Genomic DNA, 23,797 nt, shown 5'->3' on the forward strand with positions numbered 1-23,797 from the left:
ACTCACTGTGCGTATGGTCTGACCACCACACAATCTCCTTCAATATTAAAGCCAATTATCAATGTTCCAGTCAGGACATTGCTCCCGCAACATGCACTACAAATAAAAGGGACATAACAAGAGAAACCTCTCCCCATCATCCTACCCATACTCCACAATGCCCGACTGTCATGCTCATACCTCACAGTCCTAGTCGATATATTCAATCACACCATGCTCAAAGCAATGAACTCCATAGCCCTAATTTAACTGCGGAAACCCAAACCGTGTGCACACCTCAATTCTTGGTTCACTAGACAGCTTAGAGTGCTACGCAAAGAAAAGAGAAACATGGAAGCCCGTTCGAAAAGTCATCCCTTTGATGTGTATTTATATTGGGCGCCAGACCCTGAGGCATCAGGGCGCAGAGGATACAAGAAGTCTTACAACTTAAGTTACACATAGCATATATACAAATCAAAGTAAATGAAGATACATAATGAACAATATACAAGAAGAACAAACGCTATACAGGCAGCGTGATAACCAGCATTCTGAGATCAATATGTAATACAATGAAGTGTTATTGCTGGTCATTGGGCCTCATTATGAGTCCGTCAGTAACCGTGCCTGAAATTCCAGCAGGTTACCGCCGGAATCGTATTACCATTCCGCCTCCTTGATTCCCGGAATTACTGGGGCATTACGACCCCGGTGACCCGGGAATTCCGGAGGACTCAATGGGAATGGGGAAGTGGAACCACCGGCACCATCTTGTGATGGTGCTGGTGTTTCCATGTCCACCTGCAGGCGGGTGGTGTTAAACCCGCCAGGTCAGACCTGGCGGGAATGACACCTCCGCCTGCAGGACTCGATCACCCGGTATGGAAACAACGGTGGCAGCGGATTTACCATATTTCCATACCGGGTGACTCATAATTTTGTATTTGTATTTGTTTATTTATAAAGCGCCTTACGCCAAAGCGCTGTACATGGAACAACAATACATAAAACATGAACGATAGAACAGTGAAGCAATTACAATATGAATCGATCAAGCAATAAAACAGTGTGAAGAGCGATTAACTGAGTGGGATAGGGAGGACGGGGAGAGGGACAGGGTGGGGGGGAGTGGAAGAAGGGGGGAGTGGAAGAAGAGGGAAGGAGGAGTAAGGGGGAGGGTGGAGGAGGGAAGGTAGGAGAAGGAAGGGGAGAAAGTTGGGGATAAGAGTGGGGAAGGGAGGGAGGGGATGGATTTCAAGGCGGGGAATGGAGGAGAGATTTAAGTGAAGTGCGGAATGAGGTGAAGGTGGGGGAAGAACGGATATCAAGAGGGAGTTCCAATGTAGGGGTGCTAAGAGTTGGAAGGAGCGAAAAACGGGAAGAGGCACGGGGGTGGGGGTGAAGTGAGGAGGAAATGGTCAGCGGAACGAAGGGAATGGGAGGGGGAGTAGAAGGAGAGAAGGGAGGAGAGATAAGGGGGGCAAGACCATGGAGAGATTTGAAGACAAGGCATAGGAATTGGAATTTAAGTTGGGAGTGAAAGGGAAGCCAGCCAAGGTAGGAGAGAGAGGTAGAGATGGAGTCACGGGGGGTGAGGAGACAGAGGGTGCGAACAGCAGAGTGGTAGATGTATTTAAGAGGGGCAAGGTGAGAAGTAGGAAGTCCAAAGAGTAAGGAAGAGCAGTAGAAAAGGCGGGAGAAGATGAGGGAGGAGATTGAGTTTAGTGGTGTGGAAAGTGAGAGAGGGAAGGATTTTGCAAATGTTGAAGAGGTGGAAGCGACAGGTGCGAGAAGTGAGGGAGATGTGCTGGGAGAAGGAGAGGGAGGAGTCGAAGAGGACACCTAAGTTACGTGCTTGAAGAGAGATAGGAAGGTTGGAGGGAGGGAAGTGAATGAAAGGAGGAGGAGAGGGAGGGGGAAGAGTTAGAGGGAAAGAATAGCATTTCTGTCTTGTCTGTATTGAGAGAGGGAGAAAGTGGGAAGACATCCAGTTCTTAATGGCAGTAAGGCAGGAAGAGAGTTGTAGGTGGAGGTCAGTAGAGAAGGAGGAGAGGAAGAGTTGAGGGTCGTCGGCGTAGAAGTGGTGGGAGAGGCCAAACGAGAAGATAACAAGAGCATTGAGGGAGGTGTAGAGAGAGAAGAGGAAAGGGCCTAGTACAGAGCCTTGGGGTACGCCATATTCAAGAGGATAGTTGGGAGAGGACCGGCCACTCCAGGAGACTGTAAAGGAGCGGGGAGAGAGGTAGGAGGATAACCAGTTGAGAATGCAGCCTTTACAGCCAAATGAGGAGAGAGTATGAAGGAGAAGGGGGTGATCAACAGTGTCAAAGGCTGCCGAGAGATCAAGGAGAATGAGGATAGAGGATTGTTTGGCATGGCGAGCCTTTAAGCCTGTTGATGAAATTGTGTCTGAAGATCATATATGATTGGTCTGCTCGTAAGGATGGAGGCAGGGAATTCCAAAGCTGAGCTGTTTTAACTGGAAAGCTGCTGCCTCCGACCTTGGAAAGTTTAAATCTTGGGATGGTAAGGCAGTTGGTGTTAGCTGTTCTAGTGGGCCTAGTCGAGGATTTCCTCTGAAGCAGTACAGCTGTGGACATAACATGTCAAAGATGTGGAATACATTGGTGGAACATCCAGCCGGAAGAACGTTACCAGTTGGTAAGTAACTTGTTCTTCTAATTTGCCACCCTGTAACTAGTTTGTGGGGTGTGAAGTGGTGGTCAGAGCCAGGCTGATTTCTTAATGCATATAATGCAAGGGGAAGGCAATACAGCCACTCCCTTTTCAGTGTCAATTTCAACTTTTCTCAAGGAATTGATAGCAGACCGTTGAGTCCCTCACATATTCCATTCGCTTGCGGGTGATGAGCAGAAGAAAACTTGTGTTTAATGCTAAGCAATAACCTAATCTGTTAGAATACCTCATTCACAAAATTAGGTCCATTGTCTGATCTCAGCACCTCACATACCTCCCCATCTAGGAAATACTTATAGAACTAAAACTTCACAGGGCAAGTGGCATCTGGATGTGTGCATGGACTGGCTTCAATCCATCTTGAGAATGGGCACACTACCACTATCTTATACCTGTATCCATTACAAACCTGCAGCATGTCAACATAGTCAATATGTAAATGCTCAAAAGGACCATTTGGTCGAGGAATTACTCCTCTGACAGTTCGCAGCGTATGCCCAGCAGTAAACCTTTGACATACGATGCAATTTACTACATAAAAAGCAACGTGTTCTAACAGGTTTGGTACGAAACAGTCCTCCGCAATGGTTGCTGCGTGGCTCTCCCTAGTAACATGCACAGGGTAGTGTAGCTGTTGTAACGCCTCCCTTAATAAGGCTACTTGCAACTCCGGTTTACCAGTGCTGTCTTGTCGCCGCAGTGTTTCGGAAGGGGATAGAGAACACCATCTGTGTCCACAGGTTTCTCTTCCTGTTGAGGTCCACCTTGAATTTCCAACAATTGCATTCTTGACAATTGATAAAACCCTTCATTCACTATCATTATTACAACAATTTTTTTCTTTCACATCAGAAGTATCAACTAGAAATATTGATTGAATATGCAAACCTTTGATCTTCTTTGTCTGCGGCTTGTTTTCCGCGTGAAATAGTCAGTTCTCTTAATATGTGCTGCGCACTTAACTATTGCAATGGCTACTGGGAGTTGTAGTGTCTTGATAAACCTATCCAATAATGTGTGCTGCACTGGGGAGCCCTCCACTCGGAGGTAGCCTCTCCTTTTCCAATGTGCTAGACCTGCATGCATGGTTGATGTCACGCAGGCGGAGTCACTGTACACTGTCACTTCCTGCCCTGCGTGATTCTCGAGTGCGACAATAAGCACCACCAATTCTGCTGCCTGTGCTGAAAAATGAGACGGGAATCTCGCACTTGCTACTACTTCAAATTGCCTGTTGGCTTTGTCCCTCTTCCATTTTTTCGAGCGACTGTGTTTATTTACAGTATGGACATCAGATGAAAGCTCCCCTACGCGATACTCTGAGTTGCCCTTGTCGGGACACATCGAGCACGATCACTTTGCATCTATGTATGCGGTTCTAATAAACAGATGGTGTACGTCATAATTCAGACTGCAATACACGTTGTAGCGGATACCTATTTACTCAAGACATATATATATATTTTTCAAGCACTTTCGCTTGGCTTCATTGCGCTTGGTTTGAACTGCTCGATCCAATTAGTGGGGCGCATGCCGCTACTTGACAAACAGCAGCGTGTCAGGATGAGACTGACCCATGGAATTTTGCAACATTCCAGCTCCGTTGACTTCAGTTCTTAAGTCACCCTGATGAATTTCCACACAATCAATTGAAATATGAAGATGGAAAGAAACATGTCGGTTTTCTATATGGTCCACGTTTGATGTGGCAAAAAATTGTTAATTAATATGACTTTTGGAAGGTCTTAATTGGAAAGGACATTCTAAGGATATTCTAGTAATACAGTGCTCGTCACTTACTAGATCTTGACCATGGTGCTAAAACAGTGTGCAATAAGTTTATTTGTGCTTTTGTATAATCAGTGTTTTTCACTTTTGCCTTTGTGGTATGAATTATGGATATGTATGAGTTTAGTATGAATGGAGAGATTGGTGAATTGTATGGGTCTGGTGTTGTTGAGCATTGTTCCAATTATTTGTTGTAATAATGATGCATTAACTTTTTTATGAATTGTATTTTATGACTTCAATGTTTCATGATACATTAGGAGTTTTTAGAATGCTCATGATACACTTTATTAAATTGAATGAAAAATGTTCTACTACACTTAGGATGTGAATTGAATTTTTTCATCTCCTGTTTTGTGATGTGGTTTGTACTTTTTTAGAAGCACTATTTGGTTAGTTGCACCATTTAGGGTTCAGTTTTTGCCTGTTTACCTAAACAAGATTTTCTACCTCGGTCTCCTAGATGCGTTCTATATATATATTTGTTTTTTCCAAGCACGACCGAGTGTATTTTTTGGCTTGGAGTCCCCCATTGTTTGTTGGCTCTGTGCCTTACCACAGCTGAACCTGGATGCCTTTCTCCATAATCAGTTTGACATTTTCAAAGACCCATCAATAAAGAGAACCTCCCCCAATGCTAGAGCATTCTCCTTTACCTTCGGGATCTCGTCATAGAACTAGTTATAGTTGGAGCAATCGTGCACTTGCTCATCTGCTGCCAGTGGTTCAGCTACAAACGTGGCAGGAATTACCATATTACACCTGACTGTTTTGAGTGCTGGATTCAATATGACCACCTCATAAGCAGAAGCTCTTTGAGACGTCAGTGTGCCCTTGGGTTTCTCCAAAACGGCAAACTCAACAAATGGTCATGGAAAACCCCATTACTATGCTTGCAGACTTCTCGATGGCGAACGTGGCTGCTGCCAGTGATTGTTCGCAAGGGAAGTGACCTCTCATACCTGGGTCTAAAATCCCACTATAATATTTATTTATTTGCATTTGTATAGCGCACTTGCAGCCTTGGGGCTGTCATGATCTCTGCTTCCAAAAGGTCAGGGTTTTCCCAACTCCCTTGGAAGCAGATTCATAACCCAGGTTCCGAGTGCCAACCAGTCCCAATTGGGACCTTTTGGACCCAGTCCTGGCACCAGTGGCACCAGGCTCATAAATATGCCCATTCCCAGTGCTGGAAGCGCCGGGCTCATAATGCTTGGGTGGACTTACCTGCAGCAGACCATGCTGCTTACTTGCCTGCCAGTTGAGCCTCTGATCCTCTTCTGTTTGGAACTACTTTTCCTGTTGGGTGGGGCAGGAGCCACTCCCTAGGTTCAGAACACTGGAACTCTTCTGGAAAGCAGGAACTCTTTTCTTGCCTAGGCGTGGCTGTGGAAGGAGACACCTAAGCACTAAAGGAGGCTATTTAAACCACACCCGATGGATGAATCTTGCTTTGCGTTATTCTGCATCCTCTGCAGCAGAACGCTCATTGTGTATTCTGCATCTGATCCTGGGCCTAAGGAAAAAGGCTTACCATCCTGAATCCAGTCTTCAGCAACACCTATAAAGACAAGAAAGAACAGGTTAGCATTACGGTCTTCAGTGACAGCTCTTCACTTACCTGGGCCATCGGCTGTCACCAACGCCTCGCGCTGCATTCTGAAAGACAAAGGCTTACCTACTCTTTGTGCGCTCCGGAGGTCTTCACAATGCATTCCGGCATCTGAAAGACAAAAGCTTACCAACTCTTCGCACGCTCCGGAGGCCTTCGGCGCTGCATCCCGCATCTGAAAGACAAAACAAGGTGCGTTTAAAGACATTGGGGAACTTTAATACTCACGTGCCATTACTCCTTTCCGCATCTAACCCAGTGGGTATTCCGGCACCCTGCAGCCGCTTCCGAACTTGTACCTGCAAAATAAAAAGACAGTTAGAGCGCATCGTGAAGCAGGCAACAAGCGCTTACTTACGTGCTTCCAGGCGCTTCTATTCATCACACGGGCTCCATCTTCAACTCACTTCAGCCCGTCATCCACCATCGCCGGAACCCTGCAAAACAAGAGACATCATTACTAAAGACTTTAAAGACATTAGAATTACCTGAAACTTACCGTTCGTGCAGTAAACGACGGACAGCAGTCCTCTGAAGTCAAGAGTCTTGCTCCCCTTATCCAGTGAAGAAACTGGTTACAGCACCCTGCCCCAAGGCAGATGGAGAGCACGGCGTTCACTTACCTAAGGTGAGAGCGTTAACCTTCGGGGTTCTACAGGAGAAGAGAAAGGGAAGAAGAGAGAGACATTCAATAACCCAGTTCATTAATCCCATATTTTCTATCTGCAGACATCTTACCCTTCGAGTCAAACATACAGTGCACAGAGGTCCAGCCCAAAGAGCCAGCCGTGTGTTACACATCACCTTGAAGATACGGTATACGCCCAGTCAAGACCGGCGCCTCTACGGGAATCAGGTGAGCGTTACAGGGGCATCGAGACGCTGGTAAATGAAATCTTGCAGGAAAGTGTGATTGAGTGGGTTACAGGTGACCAAAATTGGTCTCTTCGGTGCAGGTGTATACAAATAGGTGACTTAGTTATGACAGTTAGGTGACTTGAAAAAACATAATCAAATGCGTAAACAATCAATCAGTGATACAACAGCAATAACAAGAGAAGGAGTTGGGGCGGCAAAGAGCTTGGTTTTAATGGCTTTCCAGAAGGCTTCGTGGGACTCGATAATTCTTAAATGAGAAGGAAGAGAGTTCCAGTGTGAAGCGGCCAGTGTGGGGAAGCTAGATCCCCCAGCGCGGACTTTCAGCGATTTAGGAGTGGTGATGGTGTTGGCATAACCCTTTCTGAGGGGTCTTGTGGAGGTGTGCTTGATGAGTCTTTGGGCAAGGTAGGAGAGTGCCAGATCATGTAGGCATTTATGTGTAAGCGAGAGTGTATTAAAGAGGATTCGCTTTTTAACTGGGAGCCAGTGAGCCTGTCTCCGTATCTAGGAGATATGGTCTTTCCTCGAGGTGCCTGTGGCAGCCCTGAGGGCGTTGTTCTGCACCAGATGGAGTTTAGCTAGGTTTTTGCACAAGGTCCCTACGAGGAGGGCATTGCAAAAATCAAGCCTTGATCCAATTATTGCCCTAGCGATAAGGAAATTCTGACGGGATAAGAAGGACCTGGCTGCATTGAGATCTTTGGAGTAATAGGCAGATGAAGAGGCAACGGCGTTGACCTGTCTGTCCATGGTCAGATCTGAATCGAGGTAAACACCAAGAGTCTTAATATTGTTGGATACCTTGATGGGGATGTTATCAATAGTAAAGGACAAGTACTGCTCATCCAAGTTGCCCAAGGTAGTGTGGGAGCCAATTAGGAGGATTTCCGTTTTCTCACTATTGAGGCAGAGCCAATTATCCGCCATCCAGGACTGGATTGTGGAGTAAATGGTGGTGAAGGTGATCATGTCCTCTTTGTAATTGCCGGTGAGTGGAATGAGCACCTGTATGTCATCCGCATAGTTAGTATACGGGATGTATAGGGAGTCCAAGATACTGAATAGAGGCCTAGTGAAGAGGTTGTAGAGGGTGGGTGCAATGCAGGGCCCTTGAGGGACTCCACATTTGATGAGGCTGGGGGTGGCACAGGCTGAGTCTGAGAAGACTTTCAATGCCCTATCTTGGAGAAAGGAGGTGATCCAGGCTCAGGCTTTGGGGAGGAATTGGCTGCAGTTGCAAGATGGCAGCATAGGGTGTTATGATCTACCAAATCAAAGGCCACAGATAAGTCAAGAAGCAATAGGAGCGCAGGTATATGCTAAGGGTTTATACCCCATTGTGGTTCTCTGTGTGAGTACTGCTGTCATAATTGTTCCATTCGTGTGGGATAACTAAAATTCCTCAGAATAACTAGGAATCACTAAAACTAGAGCATAGCAAATTGCTTTTTTCAATAAATCAAACCCTTAATTTCCTCAGTCCATTCAATTTTTTCCTTATTCACTGTGCTTTCTTCAGAGCCTGCAAAAGGGGTCTTGTATATGAACTATAATCAAATACCCACGCTCCGACTTAATTACACAGTCCCAGAAACTGTTGCATTTGCTTTATCGTGTGCGGTTTTAACGTTTTCAGGATTGCATCAGCTCTTTCAGGTGTAACTCTCTTTACTTCATGCTAAATTAACTGATCTATGTATAAGACCTCTTTGTGACAGTACTGCAATTTCTGTCACAACCCTCGCCCAAAACCCCCTCTGGCAAACCCATTGGCCAGGTGGATTCGGGACTCTGGCCTCTAGAGCCTGGCATCCTCTTCAAAAGCCCTCATGGGGCCAGTCCTGGCGCCTATGGCGCCAGGCTCATACACCATGAAAAACAATGTGCTTGGGAACTACTTTATTGTATTGTCAGCCAACATGGAGGCATCCAATAGCTTGGTTCCTAAGAACCAATCTATGCGGTCTAGTGTTTTGGGTGTGGCAGCCTAGGGACTACTTTACCTGGACTATTTTGTTGGGGCTATTTGAACCACACCCGAGCAAGACAACACGCTTCATGTTACTTTGCAGCTTGCAATGTGACGCTCACCGTGTCCAGCTATTCCCTCGGAGAAGCAGAACCTGCAAGGAGACAAAAGGAATATCATTAGCAGCAGCATCTTACCTGCAGTCTTCATCTTTAAACACTCGCAGCTACTGAGAACATCTTCCTCGAATCTGCACGCCTCCTGGACAGAACGACCTGAAAGAGGAAGATAGAGGCAACATTAAAGAAAGCAGTAGAGATATTTACAAATTACGAACTACTCAAAAGGCTTACCTGGCTGGTCGCGTCTCGGCTGGCACCACTCCGGACATTCCACTTGCACTGAAGAACACTGCGACCTACAAGGGAGGAAAACACAGGTTAGCAAAGGCAAGACTTTGCAGCGCTGCGTATAGCGCTTGCTTACCGCATCATAGCGCTCTTAATGCGCCATCATTTACCAGCGGGGCTCAACCAAGCCAGTTCGCCGCGCTGAAGCTCTGCATACCAAAGGGAGAAAAAGAGACATTTTAAACAAAGAAAGGCATACAGGATAGCAACACAACTAAAAACAGCAATAAGACCTACCTGAACAATATCAAACGGGCTGGCGTCAGTGAAGTAACTGGACCGCACTCGCCCATGAAAGACAACGCGCCCCTGCAAAGAAGGCAGGACGTAGAGCATGCCTAATTCTACCACACGGCAGAACCTTCCCCGCAGACCACATCAGGGCAAAGCTGAGAATCATACCAGCGAGTAACCCGGCTGGGTGGCGTCCCTGTGGATACCAGGTGAGCGTAACAATTTCTCCTTATCCACTTTATATCCTTTGTCTGCTAAAATAATCTTTAGCTGAATCGAGTCTCGTCTGCACTCTTCTTCCTCTGTTGTGTTACAGACTAAAATATCGTCTATGTATTGCAGCACAATGCTTGGCAAATCAATTTTGCTTTGGTCTGTCTGCAGGACCCTATTAAAGATCGATGGAGACTCACAGAAGCCCTGGGGCAAACGTGTGCTTTTCAGTTTAGTCTGACGGAATGTAAATGACGTAAAATCTTAGGAATGTTTGTGCAACAGGATTGAGAAAAATGCATTGTTCAAATCCATCACTGTAAAATATTGTGCTTCTGGGGAAATACTGCATACAATCATCGCAGGATTCGGAACCAGAGGAAACTCTGCCTCTACAATCTGGTTAATCAGCCTCATGTCCTGAATTAAACGCCACAACCCTCCCTTCGATTTCTTAATCAGATACACTGCGGTATTTCATGGTGACCCTGAAGTCACTAATATACCCTGTTCCATCATAGCCAATATAGTCTTAAAAATGTCCTTGTCTGCCCCTCGAGACATAGGATACTGCCTGGCTCGAGGTAAAACTGCTCCTGGTTTCAGCTTGATCTTGACTTCTCACACGCCCTTCAACAGGCCCAAGTCATTAGGGCCCGTAGTCCATAAGGAAGTTGGCACCTTTTCCATGTCTTCGGTGACGTCAGTCAATCTGTAACGTTCCCCAATAGCAATCAATGTTCTCCATGGCCTGCTCTCATCATCAAATCCTTTGAGCATGGCCATTTCCCCTCGTACTATGGCTGCTTGCTATTCTAGGGGAAAAAAACTGTCTTCCCCTCTTCGTCCCTAGGTATCTGTGGCCTGAACAAATATTTGTCAGGTATTCTCATAATTTTGCCCGCTAAACCGGGAAGCCATGTTAACAAAATGCGTACCCCATAGTGAAAATCTTCCGGATCAAATGGTGTTACGCGCATAGCTATTTGTTCTGTAAGTGCCATGATAAATTTGCCCACATTTAAAAAATGTATTGCTGGCATGGAGCACACTATGCCTTCGTTAGTGAAGGAAATCGTCATATTTAGCTTCGTCATTAAATCTCGGCCCAGAATATTGACTTTTGTCTTGTCTTGAATACAACAATGGGACAGACATAATCACACTCTCCTATAGAGACTGGTAATTTCTCAGTAAAAGGAACTCTACTTGTAGCTCCAGAGAACCCTTGACCATTCATGGCATTTCCAGATAACGAAAATGTTCCCTCTCGTATACATGAGCGAGTTGCCCCAGTGTCTACTCAAAAAGAAAAGGATTTGCCTCCAATGGGAACATCAACCCTTGGTTCCTCTTGAGGATTTGGCGTCACTGATGGTACTGAACACATCAAGTCACCCTGTGAGCTGTCCTATTGTGGGTACATGTTTACTCCCGTACCTGTAAGAGGATTCCTCACGCTATAGTGACACCCCCTACTCTAGGAGTCATTAACTGTCCTGTGTTTGCACTCTGCTGTATCTGCATGGGTGCGTGCTGTGACTGCCCTTGTGGCGAATTCAATGGTGCCTGTTGTGTTTACGGCACTGTCTTGGGCGAACCAATCCCTACTTTGTGGGTTATATGCTGGAGGATAAACTGTCCCCCTCTTGAGAATTGCCCATTCAATACATACCCTTGGCTCCCACATGCTCGTGCAATATGCCATGTCATTCCACGTGTCCAACACACAGGAGGGAGTTTTCTAATTTGCCCTCCCTGCATGCATTGATTATCGTTCTGCATATTCTGAAAACCACCTTGGTTATTCTCGAAGCCTCCTTGATTATTCTGAAAGCCCCCCTCTTCCTCTGAAACCTGTTCCCCCTACCTCTCGGCATGAATCTGTTTCCTCCTTGATCCGACTGCCGTTGATCATTTGCATGTGACATACCCGCTGCCTGCTGTGTTCCCAGCCCCTCTACGCTTGTCAGCATTGCTCCTTCTCGAGCATATTTCGACAATTTCTTCTGGACTAACTTAGCTTCCTAGCATCTCCCTTTTTCCATTTTTTCTCTTGCAACAATCGGCAATGGTGCGCAATGGTCAACTGTATTTCTGGCCATGGTTTTGCTTCCATTCCCTCCAGCTTCTTAAGCTGTCTCTGTACCTGTTCTGGCAATCCCTAACATAAAATATGATAGAATACAGGTATGAATTTCCCCCAAGGCTCTCGAGTTTCCAAAGACCACTGTTCCTGAAAATTTTGAATACAAGCAAGCGGATCTATGCCTTCTTGCATTTTACGTGCCATAATTTCACCCATATCTGACGTATCAGGATATTGTACTCTAAGCTCTTTCCAGACTACCGCTCTGTAATTATTAAACAGTGCTCCATCATGCGCTGTGTTCTGTGCTGACACTTTAGTATCCTGCTCTCTTCCAAATGTCGTCTGCTTTCCCCAAGGATAGCTGCTACGAGACCCTTAATATCCTCTATAGCGAAGGAATTTCCTCCTGTCATTTTTCCGAATTCATAGCTCCATTTCCCCACCGCCGCCACTAAGCTGGGCAATTTGCATCTTAGATTGTCTTTATCCATCTAGGGCCAGGGGACAGATTGCGTTGTGACCCCTCTATTCTCTAATAAAGGGTATTGTGAAAATCCCAAACCGCAATGGGCTCCCATCGTCTACCTATCCATAGTAGAGACAATGGTTCCTGATCGCCTACTTCCTGTTAATGTTGGTCTTCATAATGGTTATGAGCCTGGCGCCAAAGGGAGTCTTGGATGAGGTTTTAAGGCCTTTTACTTGGCCCTGACTGGAAAGCTGACTTGCCAGTGAGGGTAGGGGCAAGGGTCATGACACCAGGTCCCCTCCCTGCCAGTTGCACATCTGCACCGCCCTCCTGGCAACTCTTGCACTCGGGGGCTGTTTCTGTACGCCTACAGCCCCCCTACCATACCTGATGTCTGCATTTGTCATCAGCTGGCCACACTTTTTTTTTACTGTTATCCTATGTACTGCACTACCCCCACCCCTATCCTCTGCACTTCTCCCCCTATCCCCACCTGGCCTAGTAAGATCATTGTCTCTGCCTTCCCTCTGTTCCCCCTCCCTTGCCTCGTCACGCCTTGAAACACTTGTGTATAGGCGCGTTATAAATGCCATATCATATCTTTCTCGTATGTTTAAAGTCGGCCTGTCCAAACACAAGGCTCTATGTTCGAGACTAAACGGGCTTCCCTCCTTGCCTCGTGACTGGGCAGTTTCCGATCGATAGTCTTTCCCTCTTTCTCGCTTCATTTATTGTCCTCATCTCCTGATTAGCTTCTCAATTCTGTCTCCGATACTTCCTATCTCAAAATTCTCCTCTAGGTTTACCCTAGAGGGTCTTGGCATTGCTTCTTACGACGGGAGGTACTCCTCTGCCTCCCATAATACTACTGGACTCTGTTCCAATAGCTCTTTCTCAAAGCGATCAATGTCATGTGCCCTTTATCTTCTTTCGTTTCATTTCCTCATCAAATTTCTTTTTTCTTTGCTTCCCCTCTAACCTTTTCTTCCTGTTTTTTTTGCGACTCTCGTTCTTCGATTGCTCTTTGCCTGTTATATCTTCTTTGCTCTTCTGCTCTTTCTTCCTTTCTTAACCGTTCTTCCTGATACATCTGTTCTTGTCTTTGTCTACTTTTTATTTTATACTCTTCTTTCAGTTGCTTCTCTCGTTCCCTGTCTTTTTTTATCCTGCTCATCTTGATCTTCCCCTTGCCTTACTTCCTCGATGCTCTTCCCATTAAGTTTGAGCAATATCTGATCACCCATCCATTTGTTCAGTATGAACGCTATCTCGTCAGCTTTGTCTTTTTCTCCTTTCCATCCCTTAATTTCCTGTTCTTTGTCTAGGGTCACACTTGGTCATTCACTTTTCTCTTTGTCCTGTAAGACTTCACGTCTTTTTCTGAAATTCTTTCTGGGCTCTCGTCACTGCTATATGCAGGCAGTTGATCTATCGGATTACTATATCCTGTCGCTGCTTTAAGTTCCCTTAATGGATGTAATATTTCATCTTTTGTACTATCACCGTTTACTTCAGGCGCGGTAGGGGAAGCAGAAGGCTCAACACCTCCCTCTTTTCACTGGTTAATAATCCAGTCTTCAGGAGGCTGGTCTTCCCGTTCCTCCTGATGCATATTACAAAGATCTAGTTCCAATTTCTTTCCTGTGTAAGCAGCATGCATGTATGTGGTCATGTGTTTTTGACAGTGATCCCCCTTGTGGCCATGGCATGAACATTTTATCTGCTGTGCCCTTAACCCATTCTGCACTATATTGCTTAAGCTTGGGTGCGTTTTTTGGTAGTTGTTTGCAAAGGTGCATGAGCGGAGTAGCATCCTCCACCGTAATTGACCGTCAATACTTACTGTTATTTTACACAGAAATACTTCTCTGAAAAACAATCAAATATGAGTGTGCACCAATCGTCACCTCTCCAAACCTCTGTCTCACTTTACTTCAATCTACCTATTCAGTCGATACCATCAATGACTGTTAGGCAGAAACCTGTGCAGTTCCCTTAGGGAACACTGCAAAAGATTTAAGACTACAGGTGTTGGCAGTAAACCCACTTGGTAGCAGTCTGTACCACCCAGATTTACCTGGTAGCTGTGGCTGAGCAGTCAGACTTCCCTCAAGAAGAGTTAGGCAGTATGCAAAGTATACTCAATAGGCACTCAGATACAATAATACAAGCAAACACTGACCAGAGCTTTGGTATAAAAGTATATAATTATTTATTTAAAAACACACAGTTGAAACACTCCAGCACTCTTAGTGAAAAATATTCTAACCACAGTTCCTATTATGATATATACACCCCTTTTTCCCTATTAGATAAATCACAGTAAAACACCACTTATTTTCATACAGAGGTGAGTGCTTAACTAGATTGCACTATAATAAGTTTGTGAGAAAGGGGGCGGGGGACAGAATATGAAGAGGTACACCACTCTATGATCCAGGAACACTGTTAGCAAGGCAGAGAGCAAAAATTCACTGGTGAGCCAAAGTCCAAAGGCTGGGCCCACTCTTAGAGGGAGCAGAGCACAAATGCGCCCAAGATCACACAGTTACACTAGGCTTAGAAAGTCTTGCAGAGGGTTCAAGAAGAGTTTAGAGAGGCTTAGAAAAGTTTAGCCAAGGTGTCCCAGGCTAACCCAGGTTCGAAAGCCGGGGGCTAAATCTACCCCGTACAGTCGGTAGCAAGGGAAGCCAGGCGGGACACGGTAGCTTAAGTGGGAAGGATCCCCCAGCGGTGGCAGTTGTTCCTGGTAGTGGGTGCAAGTTGCGTCGTCGTCCAGGGGAAGAGAAGATTTCGACTTGGAGGAAAGATGAAGGTTGTTGCACTACCAGGGAAGAAACCAGCCGCGGAGTTTTCCGGTTAAAGGTGGTACCTTGGTTTCGCGGTCGTGGTAAAACGTGGTATCCCGGTTTCCGGGGTGCTTGGCACGGGCAAGGCGGCCACGAGGTACGTCGGGAAAGCGAAAAGACAATGTAACTGGTTATCCCCACCAGTCAAAGGAAGAAGACTCTCCGGCGGGAGATCTCCTCTGTCGTTGGGAAAAGTGGTGAGGCGGTCCAGCAGGGCTCCACCGGTGGTGGTGTCGTGGCAGGTCGGCTCAGCTTCCCCATCGTCGGATTCTTAGGTCCTGTGGCGACTTCTGAAGTTCCAGTCCCCAAAGCCCTGCTTTTATGTAGCAAACCCCCATTCACTCAGCTTAGCTGTCACTCAAACATGCTAAGTGGTGAGCCGGCTGGCTCACCACTTGGGCCAATCAGGATGGAGTGCGACTTGAGTTGCCTAGGCAACTTGGTCCACGATGCCTAAATTCCCCTCCACCCCTCCTAAGTACCCTAGACAGAGTGGCACCACTTTGGAGGGCTTCTGTGGAGAAGCCCGCCAAAAAGTGGAACAAAGGGCTCGACTTTGGTTGGCGTCACAGAAGAGAACACAAACGCCATTTTAGAATCAAGTTTTGGGAAAAAATACCAACCGGAGAATTAATATTAATTAAATAAACTGGCGGTATGTTCGAGGCTACCGTAAATAATTAAATAAAGATAGTAGCCTAAAACAATGGGAAATCCCATAGGAAAATATTTGCGGTTGAATATAAAAAGTAGTATCCACTGCCACCAACCAAAACTCGATCAGGGGGGACAGAGACGTGCCCCCTCGACTAACAGACCCTGGGGCAATCGAATTGCCCCAGCCAGTACGTCCACAATATGATGGTTTTTACTGGTTCTGTTCAGAATTTAAGACTAGTAAAGTCAATGGTGACTTTACATGCCCTGGGAGACAGTAGTCAGTCCCAAGGTATGGAGTCTATACTGAGGGGTCTCTAAGACACCCCTGTGTCACTGCACTGAGGGTGCTGTGTAACACACATCACAAAAACACATGAAACCCTATGGAGTAAAAGATCCCATAGCCCATTAAACACTTCTAGATTCAAAGAAACACACTCAAATCATGTCCAAGAGTGAGGGTAAAGAGTCTCACTCTTGGCAGGAGAAACAAATAAACCCCAAAAATCCAGCAAAGCTGCTGGGGGACTCACTAGGTTAGGAAATTCAGCCTAAACAGAGAATTCTCCCTAACAATGACTAAATACATATTTTACTCTCAATCTCGTAGCAAAATCTATCATTTGTGTCTCTTACTATCAACCTCTTAACACAATCTATCATTTGTCTCTCTTCGACATCTTACTTTTTCCTTCACAGATAGAATACATAACATATAAAGACTGACTGGCCGGCCTTAACATTTATCTCTTCTTAGCTCTCCTCACTGCTATTCTTACCCCTAAATGTACTCTGATGGGAGTGTAAATTATTATTATTTTTATAATTTTTTATTGTGTTAGTTTCTTACAAAACTTATTACAATTTTCTGATTTCCTTTCCAGTAAATTATTTCCTTTAGCAAATGTTGTTTGCTTGTCGCCTATTTATCCGCTTGGATTTTGAAATAATTCCTTCTAAACATTCCTTGAACGTAGGGTACTGACCTTAATCTGTGACGCTCCTCATCATATATACCTTTACGTGACGCTCTTCGTCATTAACTAAATACCCCACCAATCATCCGGTACTTTTTTCCCATTAAGACTTTCCCCAATTAATATTCATTCATCATTTTATGCCACATTTTTCAATCTACTCACCATTCGCTTTTCAGCTCCTGACCCTTGGAATCGTCTCCTCCTCAACCGGCCACCATCGCATTCAGTCCGCTCAGCTCCTTGCGGAAACCAGGAGGGGATTTTGTGAAAGAGGGACTCCTCCCACCTATCTCTAATGTCTTGCAAGATCTTTTCGTCCGCTATCCACAGGAAATCTCGCAGTCCTTCTGCTAAATGGCAGAGGATGTCTGATATTCCAAGACCCTCATAAGCCTACTGGGTCGACGGATCTTTAACCATCCTACCTCTACTACCACGTGAACCCAGAGACCTGAGGTCCTTTAAGACGAGTTAGCAATACTTTGAAATGGATGGAGATGCAGAACGTACTCCAACATCAATAATCAAACCGACTCAGGAAGTTGGCAAAACTTAGTATTGTTTTATTAACAATTATCTAAAACGGGGAGTTACATTGGACATTGACGGATGTTCGCTAGATTTCTCAACGTGTTACATGAAAAAACACACATTTATAGCAAAAACTCATCATCATTGACGTTGCACTACGTGGCAAACTCGAAAAACCTACTTGGGTATGTGATAGGCTTAAAGGGAGTATATAGGTATACGTTCCATACTGACGGGGGTTGTGATTGGGTCTCTAAGATCAGTTGGACAACTAAGTCCATCCCAAGTGCAAGTCATCTTCCGTCTCATACTAATACTCAACACCTTATTGGTTACACAAACTATAGGGCTGTTTGATACGTGGCTCTCTATAATTGGTTGTCATGCTTGTACCCTGCTGGAATATTCCACTTACTAGCAGCACGCAAGCTGGTTACCCCAGTTGCTAGGAAGGTTGGCCCGGTCATGCCTCCCCATCCAATTAGCACAACATCATTCATCACTCCTGCAGTCTGCCATTCAATTAGGCTTTGAACTTGGCCTTATAGAGGCTCACTGTTCCTGAGAATGAAAGGGAGTCTGGCATTGCCTTATCTTCTGGTTTCGGTGTAGCTCGACCCAAAGTCTATTTCTATCTGCCATGTGACTGGAGACCACGTCTTTGAGCTTTTCGCTGCATAAAATACTATTAAATGATGAACTCTTGACACTTTAAGTTTTTCCATTTCACCTCAAACAGAAGTTTGTTTTTTTCTCACGTTCATGTAGCTTCTTGACAGACAACCAGGCTCACGGTGGCCCCGACTCTTGGTGCTGGGCCAGCCAGCCATTCTCGAATTCTCCTTCGCCATCAGGTATTTTCCAACTGCGCCACACTCGAGCCCTTTTCTCTACACAGGGTTTAAATTTGCTAGTGCATTGTGGAACATCCAGATTCTGTACATTCCTATGTATATAAATTGCGCAACGACGCAATCTATTCCCTACGTAGCCAGCCTCAGGATTACTTTGTCTACTTGCGTTACAGCATCTGTACAGTTGTAAATTGACTTTGCATTTTCTTCAGTGTTTCTTCGCACGAGCATCTTCATTTCGATCCTGAAATGTTGCTTAACTTCGACACCTCCTGTTCAGATCTTATAGAATGTTTATGGTCTTTCATCTTTCCTGGGTGCGTCAGTTGTGCTTCACATGACGTCACCAGTCTTCTTTCCCATTTATTTTCACACGTCTTGTAGGACTTTTTCCAGAAGACCATTACTACTTCGTGAATGCATATAGGGTTTTCTCAATGGATACCTTGTCTGAAGAATTCTTTGCGGTATAGGCATCCACAGTGCTACTGCACGTGTCGGAATTTCCAGTTCCCAACATATCGGCAACATGTGGACGGAGCTTCTGATTGGGGTATTTGGCTCCTCCTCTACACAGTTCTGAAGAAATGTTTTGCTACGTCCTAGATATGAGGCAGGTTGGTGGAATCGCCCAAAGAATGGAAGAAAGGGGGCGGGACATATGAGTAATTCAAGTTAGTCACTAGTGACTAGAGTGCTCATGTTATGTTATTTGGCATTCATACAGCGCTCTATATATCATTGGTATGATCTCAAAGCGCTGGTAGGTTGAATGCCCTTGGGGACCGCAGTCCAGGTCAGTAGAGAGAAAGTGTTGTAGGGTGCGTGGGAGCACCAGTTGTGTGCAGCTGATGTAATTGCCTGATGGTAGCTGCATCCTAGAGTTGGGTGTGGTGGTGGGGATATCAGTTGAATGTGTGATGTCTGGTGGGTGGACTCCCAGACTGTGTTCTGGCTGCGTTAGGCCTGTAGGACGCTTATGTGAGCAGCTAGGCCGGTTTGTCATGGGATATAGCTGCTTTTTATTAGATTGATGAGGTGTTCATGGGGTAGTGTTCGGATGTGAACAGCTGGGCCAAATTTATCGAGGGGTATAGCTGTACTCTAGTTGAGTTATGATGTATAGTAGAGAGTAAGCGTAGTGATATGATATGATGGTTCATCCTTAAAAGCGCCTGAGACCAGGCATGTGAACAGGATGGCAGGGGTACACAGCGACACACGGAGCACACAGTAACATAGGGCTGGGCTTAAAGTGACAGGACGGGGGGGAGGGATATGTAGCAACATCATGGGGAACAAGAAGGGAGGGTACACAGTGACACACGGGCACGGTGGGCCCACAGCGACATCACAGGGACTAGAGGGTAGGGCAGTACAGAGGGATACATAGCGACATCACGGGAACAGGAGGGCAGGGTACAGAGCGACACAGGCACAAAGGGGCACACAGCGACAGAGGGCTGGGCTTTCAGCGTAGCAATATATGATGTTTCATCCTTAAATAGTCCCCTTTCCTCCATACATCCCACCCAACTTCCCCAGCTTGTATGCCAGGGGATAAATTATTCAGCATAACCAGGTATTAAATGGCCCGATGTGTTATAAGGGAACTGAGGTGAGGTTCCGGAAGGCACGGTTTCGGGGCTTTACAACGCCTGCGCCCCCGTGCGCTATACTCGATTTAAAGGTGAAGCTCAATTTTTCACTGCCAGAGTTTCCGGTACCGTCCCCATGTTTGGGGATGCCCCACAAGGATGGAGGCAAGGGGGCTAAGTACTCTAGTCACTACAGTGAGTAACTTTAATTTAGCTCTTCACTTTTACAGGGGCTTGCAACAAATGTTTTATTCATCTAGTAACATACATGCGTCACAGAAATCGGACAACACATTTTGGCATTTTGATACCTCTAGAATGCGCTTCCCCAATACAATATTTGAAATCAATAATTAACACAGTGCAAATTGATAATCAATCATGAATTCACTTGTGAATATTTGTTTGTCTGATTTCCAATTAAGCTATGAGAATTTCTGATTCATAATGTCAATTCTTTTGCAGTACCTGGAGGCACATTTGAAATTTTTGGCATTTTTCTTGCAAGAAGCTACTTTATATTTGGGGTGGAGTCGTGCCAAAGAAATTTGGGAGTGCCTTGTGACCGGTGTGGATGTATGTGAAATAGACAGAGAGGTAAGAAATGCATGTTCTATTGGTTCATGGTTTAGCACATTTTCTTTGTTTCAAATATAAAGCATTGCTTGGTATTACCTAATTTTAAAATGAAATATTTGGAAAGTGTACTAGTGGCCCAAGAAATAATGTTTACAAATGTCTGTTATAAATTGAAATTAATAAAAATTCTCTTAGGTAATGCAGCTGCATCAGCCGTTTCTTCAAGAATTCCAATTAGTTTGAAATGTGAATGTAATGCCATTTAGACAATTGACCATTGCAAAAGCACTGGTCTTCCATTTGATCTTGCTAACGCATCAGCCAGATGCTTTATTCTTCAAAATAGGTTTGGTGAGGATCAATGTCTGTAGACATTTTTCATCTCATTCACATACACTGACACAGGGTAAGGCAAAGTCAGTCTTGTGAAATCCATTTGACCTCTACCATTGTTGAGTACGTAAAGAGGTTACAGCACAATTTTCATAACTCTATTTTCTTTTTTTGCATCTTTCCCTCCATAGATTTCTATGGGACCCCATTATTTGTACTTGTTTTGAACCTTGTCCTGACTATTTGGAGATCATTAAAGCCTTCTGCTTTATTTATCTTGCCTGTTTTGCTCATTCATATGGGGAAACTGACTAGTCCATAAGACTGTCTCCCTTTATAAATTCTTGTATTTTTCCAACTGTACCCATAACCTTATAGTGAAGTCCAGTTAGGATAATGTGTATCCTTAGAAATGTTTTAAACATTACGTTTTGGTTACTTTGGCAGTGTGCCTAAGGCATACTGGTAGTAGCTGTGTCACTTTTACAGTTTTTATATTATTTTACTTGTGCACTTTTGCCTTTTACAATGAATAGCTACGAAAAGTGCATGGCACCCTAAAATGGCCATGCCACAAGATTTTTCGCTTGTTAATACAGAAGCATAATAAAACTGGTGCAAGAACACAACACGATCAAACTTGGATCTACTGGATAGTCATGAGTTGCAGGATGTTTTAACCAGACGATATCTAATTCAGGGGAATTTTCCATCCACCCACAGATACGCACAATTCTCCTTTATTTAATAAAGTTCTTTTAATTAATCTGCGACCCCCGCTCATTTAATAACATTGATTCCTTACAGCTTCCCTCCCCTTTTGGGACAAGAAAGGCACAGGGCTGCAGATAAGGTATATTTATTAATCAAATAGCAATAATTGAATCACATTATAGATAAACAATGTTCTTCTTAAAAGGACAATTATAAGAAATCAACACATTTTTCAATGCTACAGTTATGGAAATAGACTTTTGTAACACACACTTCACCATAAGTATCCATTTAATTTACCCTGAACCACACAGGCACCATGGATTGAACGCATGAGTCCTGTTGGATTCTGTAATTTCTTACTACAAAAAAATGGTTAAAATATCCCTGCCTATCCAATCCTTGTCCTTTATTTAAAATACCAGCCCTTTTACTCGTTAGACATGTTACTATTTCAACAGCATTTTAACCTCAATAGCTACAAACTATTGGACCTTCAGGTACATGAATGGCTTATAGAAAATAAAATGTATTTTTGCAAAACTACCTTCAGTGATTTCTATTAAATTACCCCGTAAAATGTACCGTTCTCCCTTTCAACAGGCACCTTGAACAGTGGAAAGAAACGGACTGAGAAGTATCACCCTCCCATTTATCTTGAACAACCTCGCATTAATAACAATATTCTGCTTGATGGTTATTTCTAGATATGCACAGTGAGATGTCCATTTAACTCCCTGTTAATTCTTCTCTGCTAGATGTCCTTACACAGAGAGAGTGAGGGAATCTCACTGTAGATACACCATCGGACTTAATCTATCGAATATATCCTTTTCCAGAAGCGCACACACTTCTGAAATGTTCCCTAACTTTACAGGATGCAAAATTAATTTATTTCTGATTGTTAATCTGCTTAGATTCACATGCTGTGCATAGGTCCGACATCCAGTGGTCACTGCGGAGTATTGCATTTTGTTTTTAACAAATAACAGGGCTAGTATTTAATCAACTTCACTCCCCACAAGATTACTTCCCTTTTAGATAGTACTCAGATCCGGATTTCCTTTGGCTGAATCACAGACAGGTGGGCACTCCCTCTTAAGGATTGCTTTGATTCTCCCCCTCCAGGAACTGGTGGGCATCCGCCAGTAGAATAGGATCATCTTTTCGCCACAGCTTGTCTGCGTTCTCTTACACTGATGAAGGCCTGGGACTTTAACTCCTTCTAGGCCTTTCTTTTAGGGCTTTGATCATAATCCAAAATGGTTCCAAAAATAGAGCAATCTTTTCCATCTACTTCTGGTTATTATCAATCCTCCTTTATCTCCTTCTTCCGCATCAGCCAGGGAGGGAGCAAGTGAGTTTCTTCAGTGAGTTTCAATGAGTGCGAGTCCCAATTTGTGTGCATGTCTGACCTTTTATAAAACAGAAACCCCACCTTTTTGCGATGTGTATGATTTCCCCGATCTATTTGGTCAATGTATATAATTGGACAATATTTCCAAAATGACATCAGAATAGGCATAAGCCTCTGCAGTCATTGGGCATATTATTGAGAGGTTAGTCTGAGGGGAGTAACTTTTATACCCAGTTTTAATGGATTGCTTTTCTTTTGCAGATTCCTCACCTGATAGATATTCCCTCCAGCACTGCTGCTTCGGAAGATTTTCGATAGGTGGCTTAGTGGACCTTGACCGGTCGTCGACCATCGATCTGTCTTGCTCAGCGTCTGTTTGTCAGCTCCAGATGTGACGTCAGGCGTTGTATAAGTACCACATCACTAGGCCCCAACTTCAGTTCCTTTTTTTTCCACGCGCTATCACGCTGCTTAGGAACACAGAGCTTCAACTCCTTCAATGGTTTTCGTCATAAATCTTAGTTTTTCACGAATTCCTCGATGCGAGATGTCGGTTGCGAGGGTGTCCACTTTCAAGCGTTGTTACGACTGTCACACCAAGATGTCCCTCACCGACCCACGCGAGTCTCTGGTGCCTCTGCATGGGCCACGGGACGGACTTGTAGGCCCAAATGCAGCTGAAGTCCCTTCGCGACTGAGCTGCTAAACTCGCGATTGGTCAACCACCCTCAGAATCTCAGGCAAGGTCGACGGTTCGGTCTTCATAGGCCGAAACCGAGGGTCATGCCCCCCAAGAAACACCGGCAGAAGAAGAAAAGGTCCAACATGAGGAACCACTCTTACTCATACTAGTCCTGAAAAAAGAAAAGGCGCCACCGCCATCGACAGGACTCTGAGTCGTCGACGGAACAAGGTGAGCTGTCGGCTGTTCCTACCACCTGCCAGGAGTGGGAGGATTTGAAATCCTCAATGCTTGCCATGTTCAAGCGACATGCTG

General features: G+C 44.8%; 1 protein-coding gene across 2 annotated transcripts in view; it reads left to right on the forward strand.

Annotated features, from left to right (window-relative positions):
• Window positions 1–23,797, forward strand: part of USP24 (ubiquitin specific peptidase 24) — a 2,799,104-nt gene that overhangs the window by 328,435 nt on the left and 2,446,872 nt on the right. For both annotated transcript variants that reach the window (XM_069642114.1, XM_069642115.1), the window contains exon 18: window positions 20,283–20,414. In XM_069642114.1, the coding sequence (XP_069498215.1) occupies window positions 20,283–20,414 (132 nt within the window). The remainder of the gene's footprint in view (window positions 1–20,282; window positions 20,415–23,797) is intronic.

Source organism: Ambystoma mexicanum, chromosome 1q (assembly GCF_040938575.1).
Source record: "Ambystoma mexicanum isolate Mex_15411 chromosome 1q, UKY_AmexF1_1, whole genome shotgun sequence".
Lineage (NCBI taxonomy): Eukaryota > Metazoa > Chordata > Amphibia > Caudata > Ambystomatidae > Ambystoma > Ambystoma mexicanum.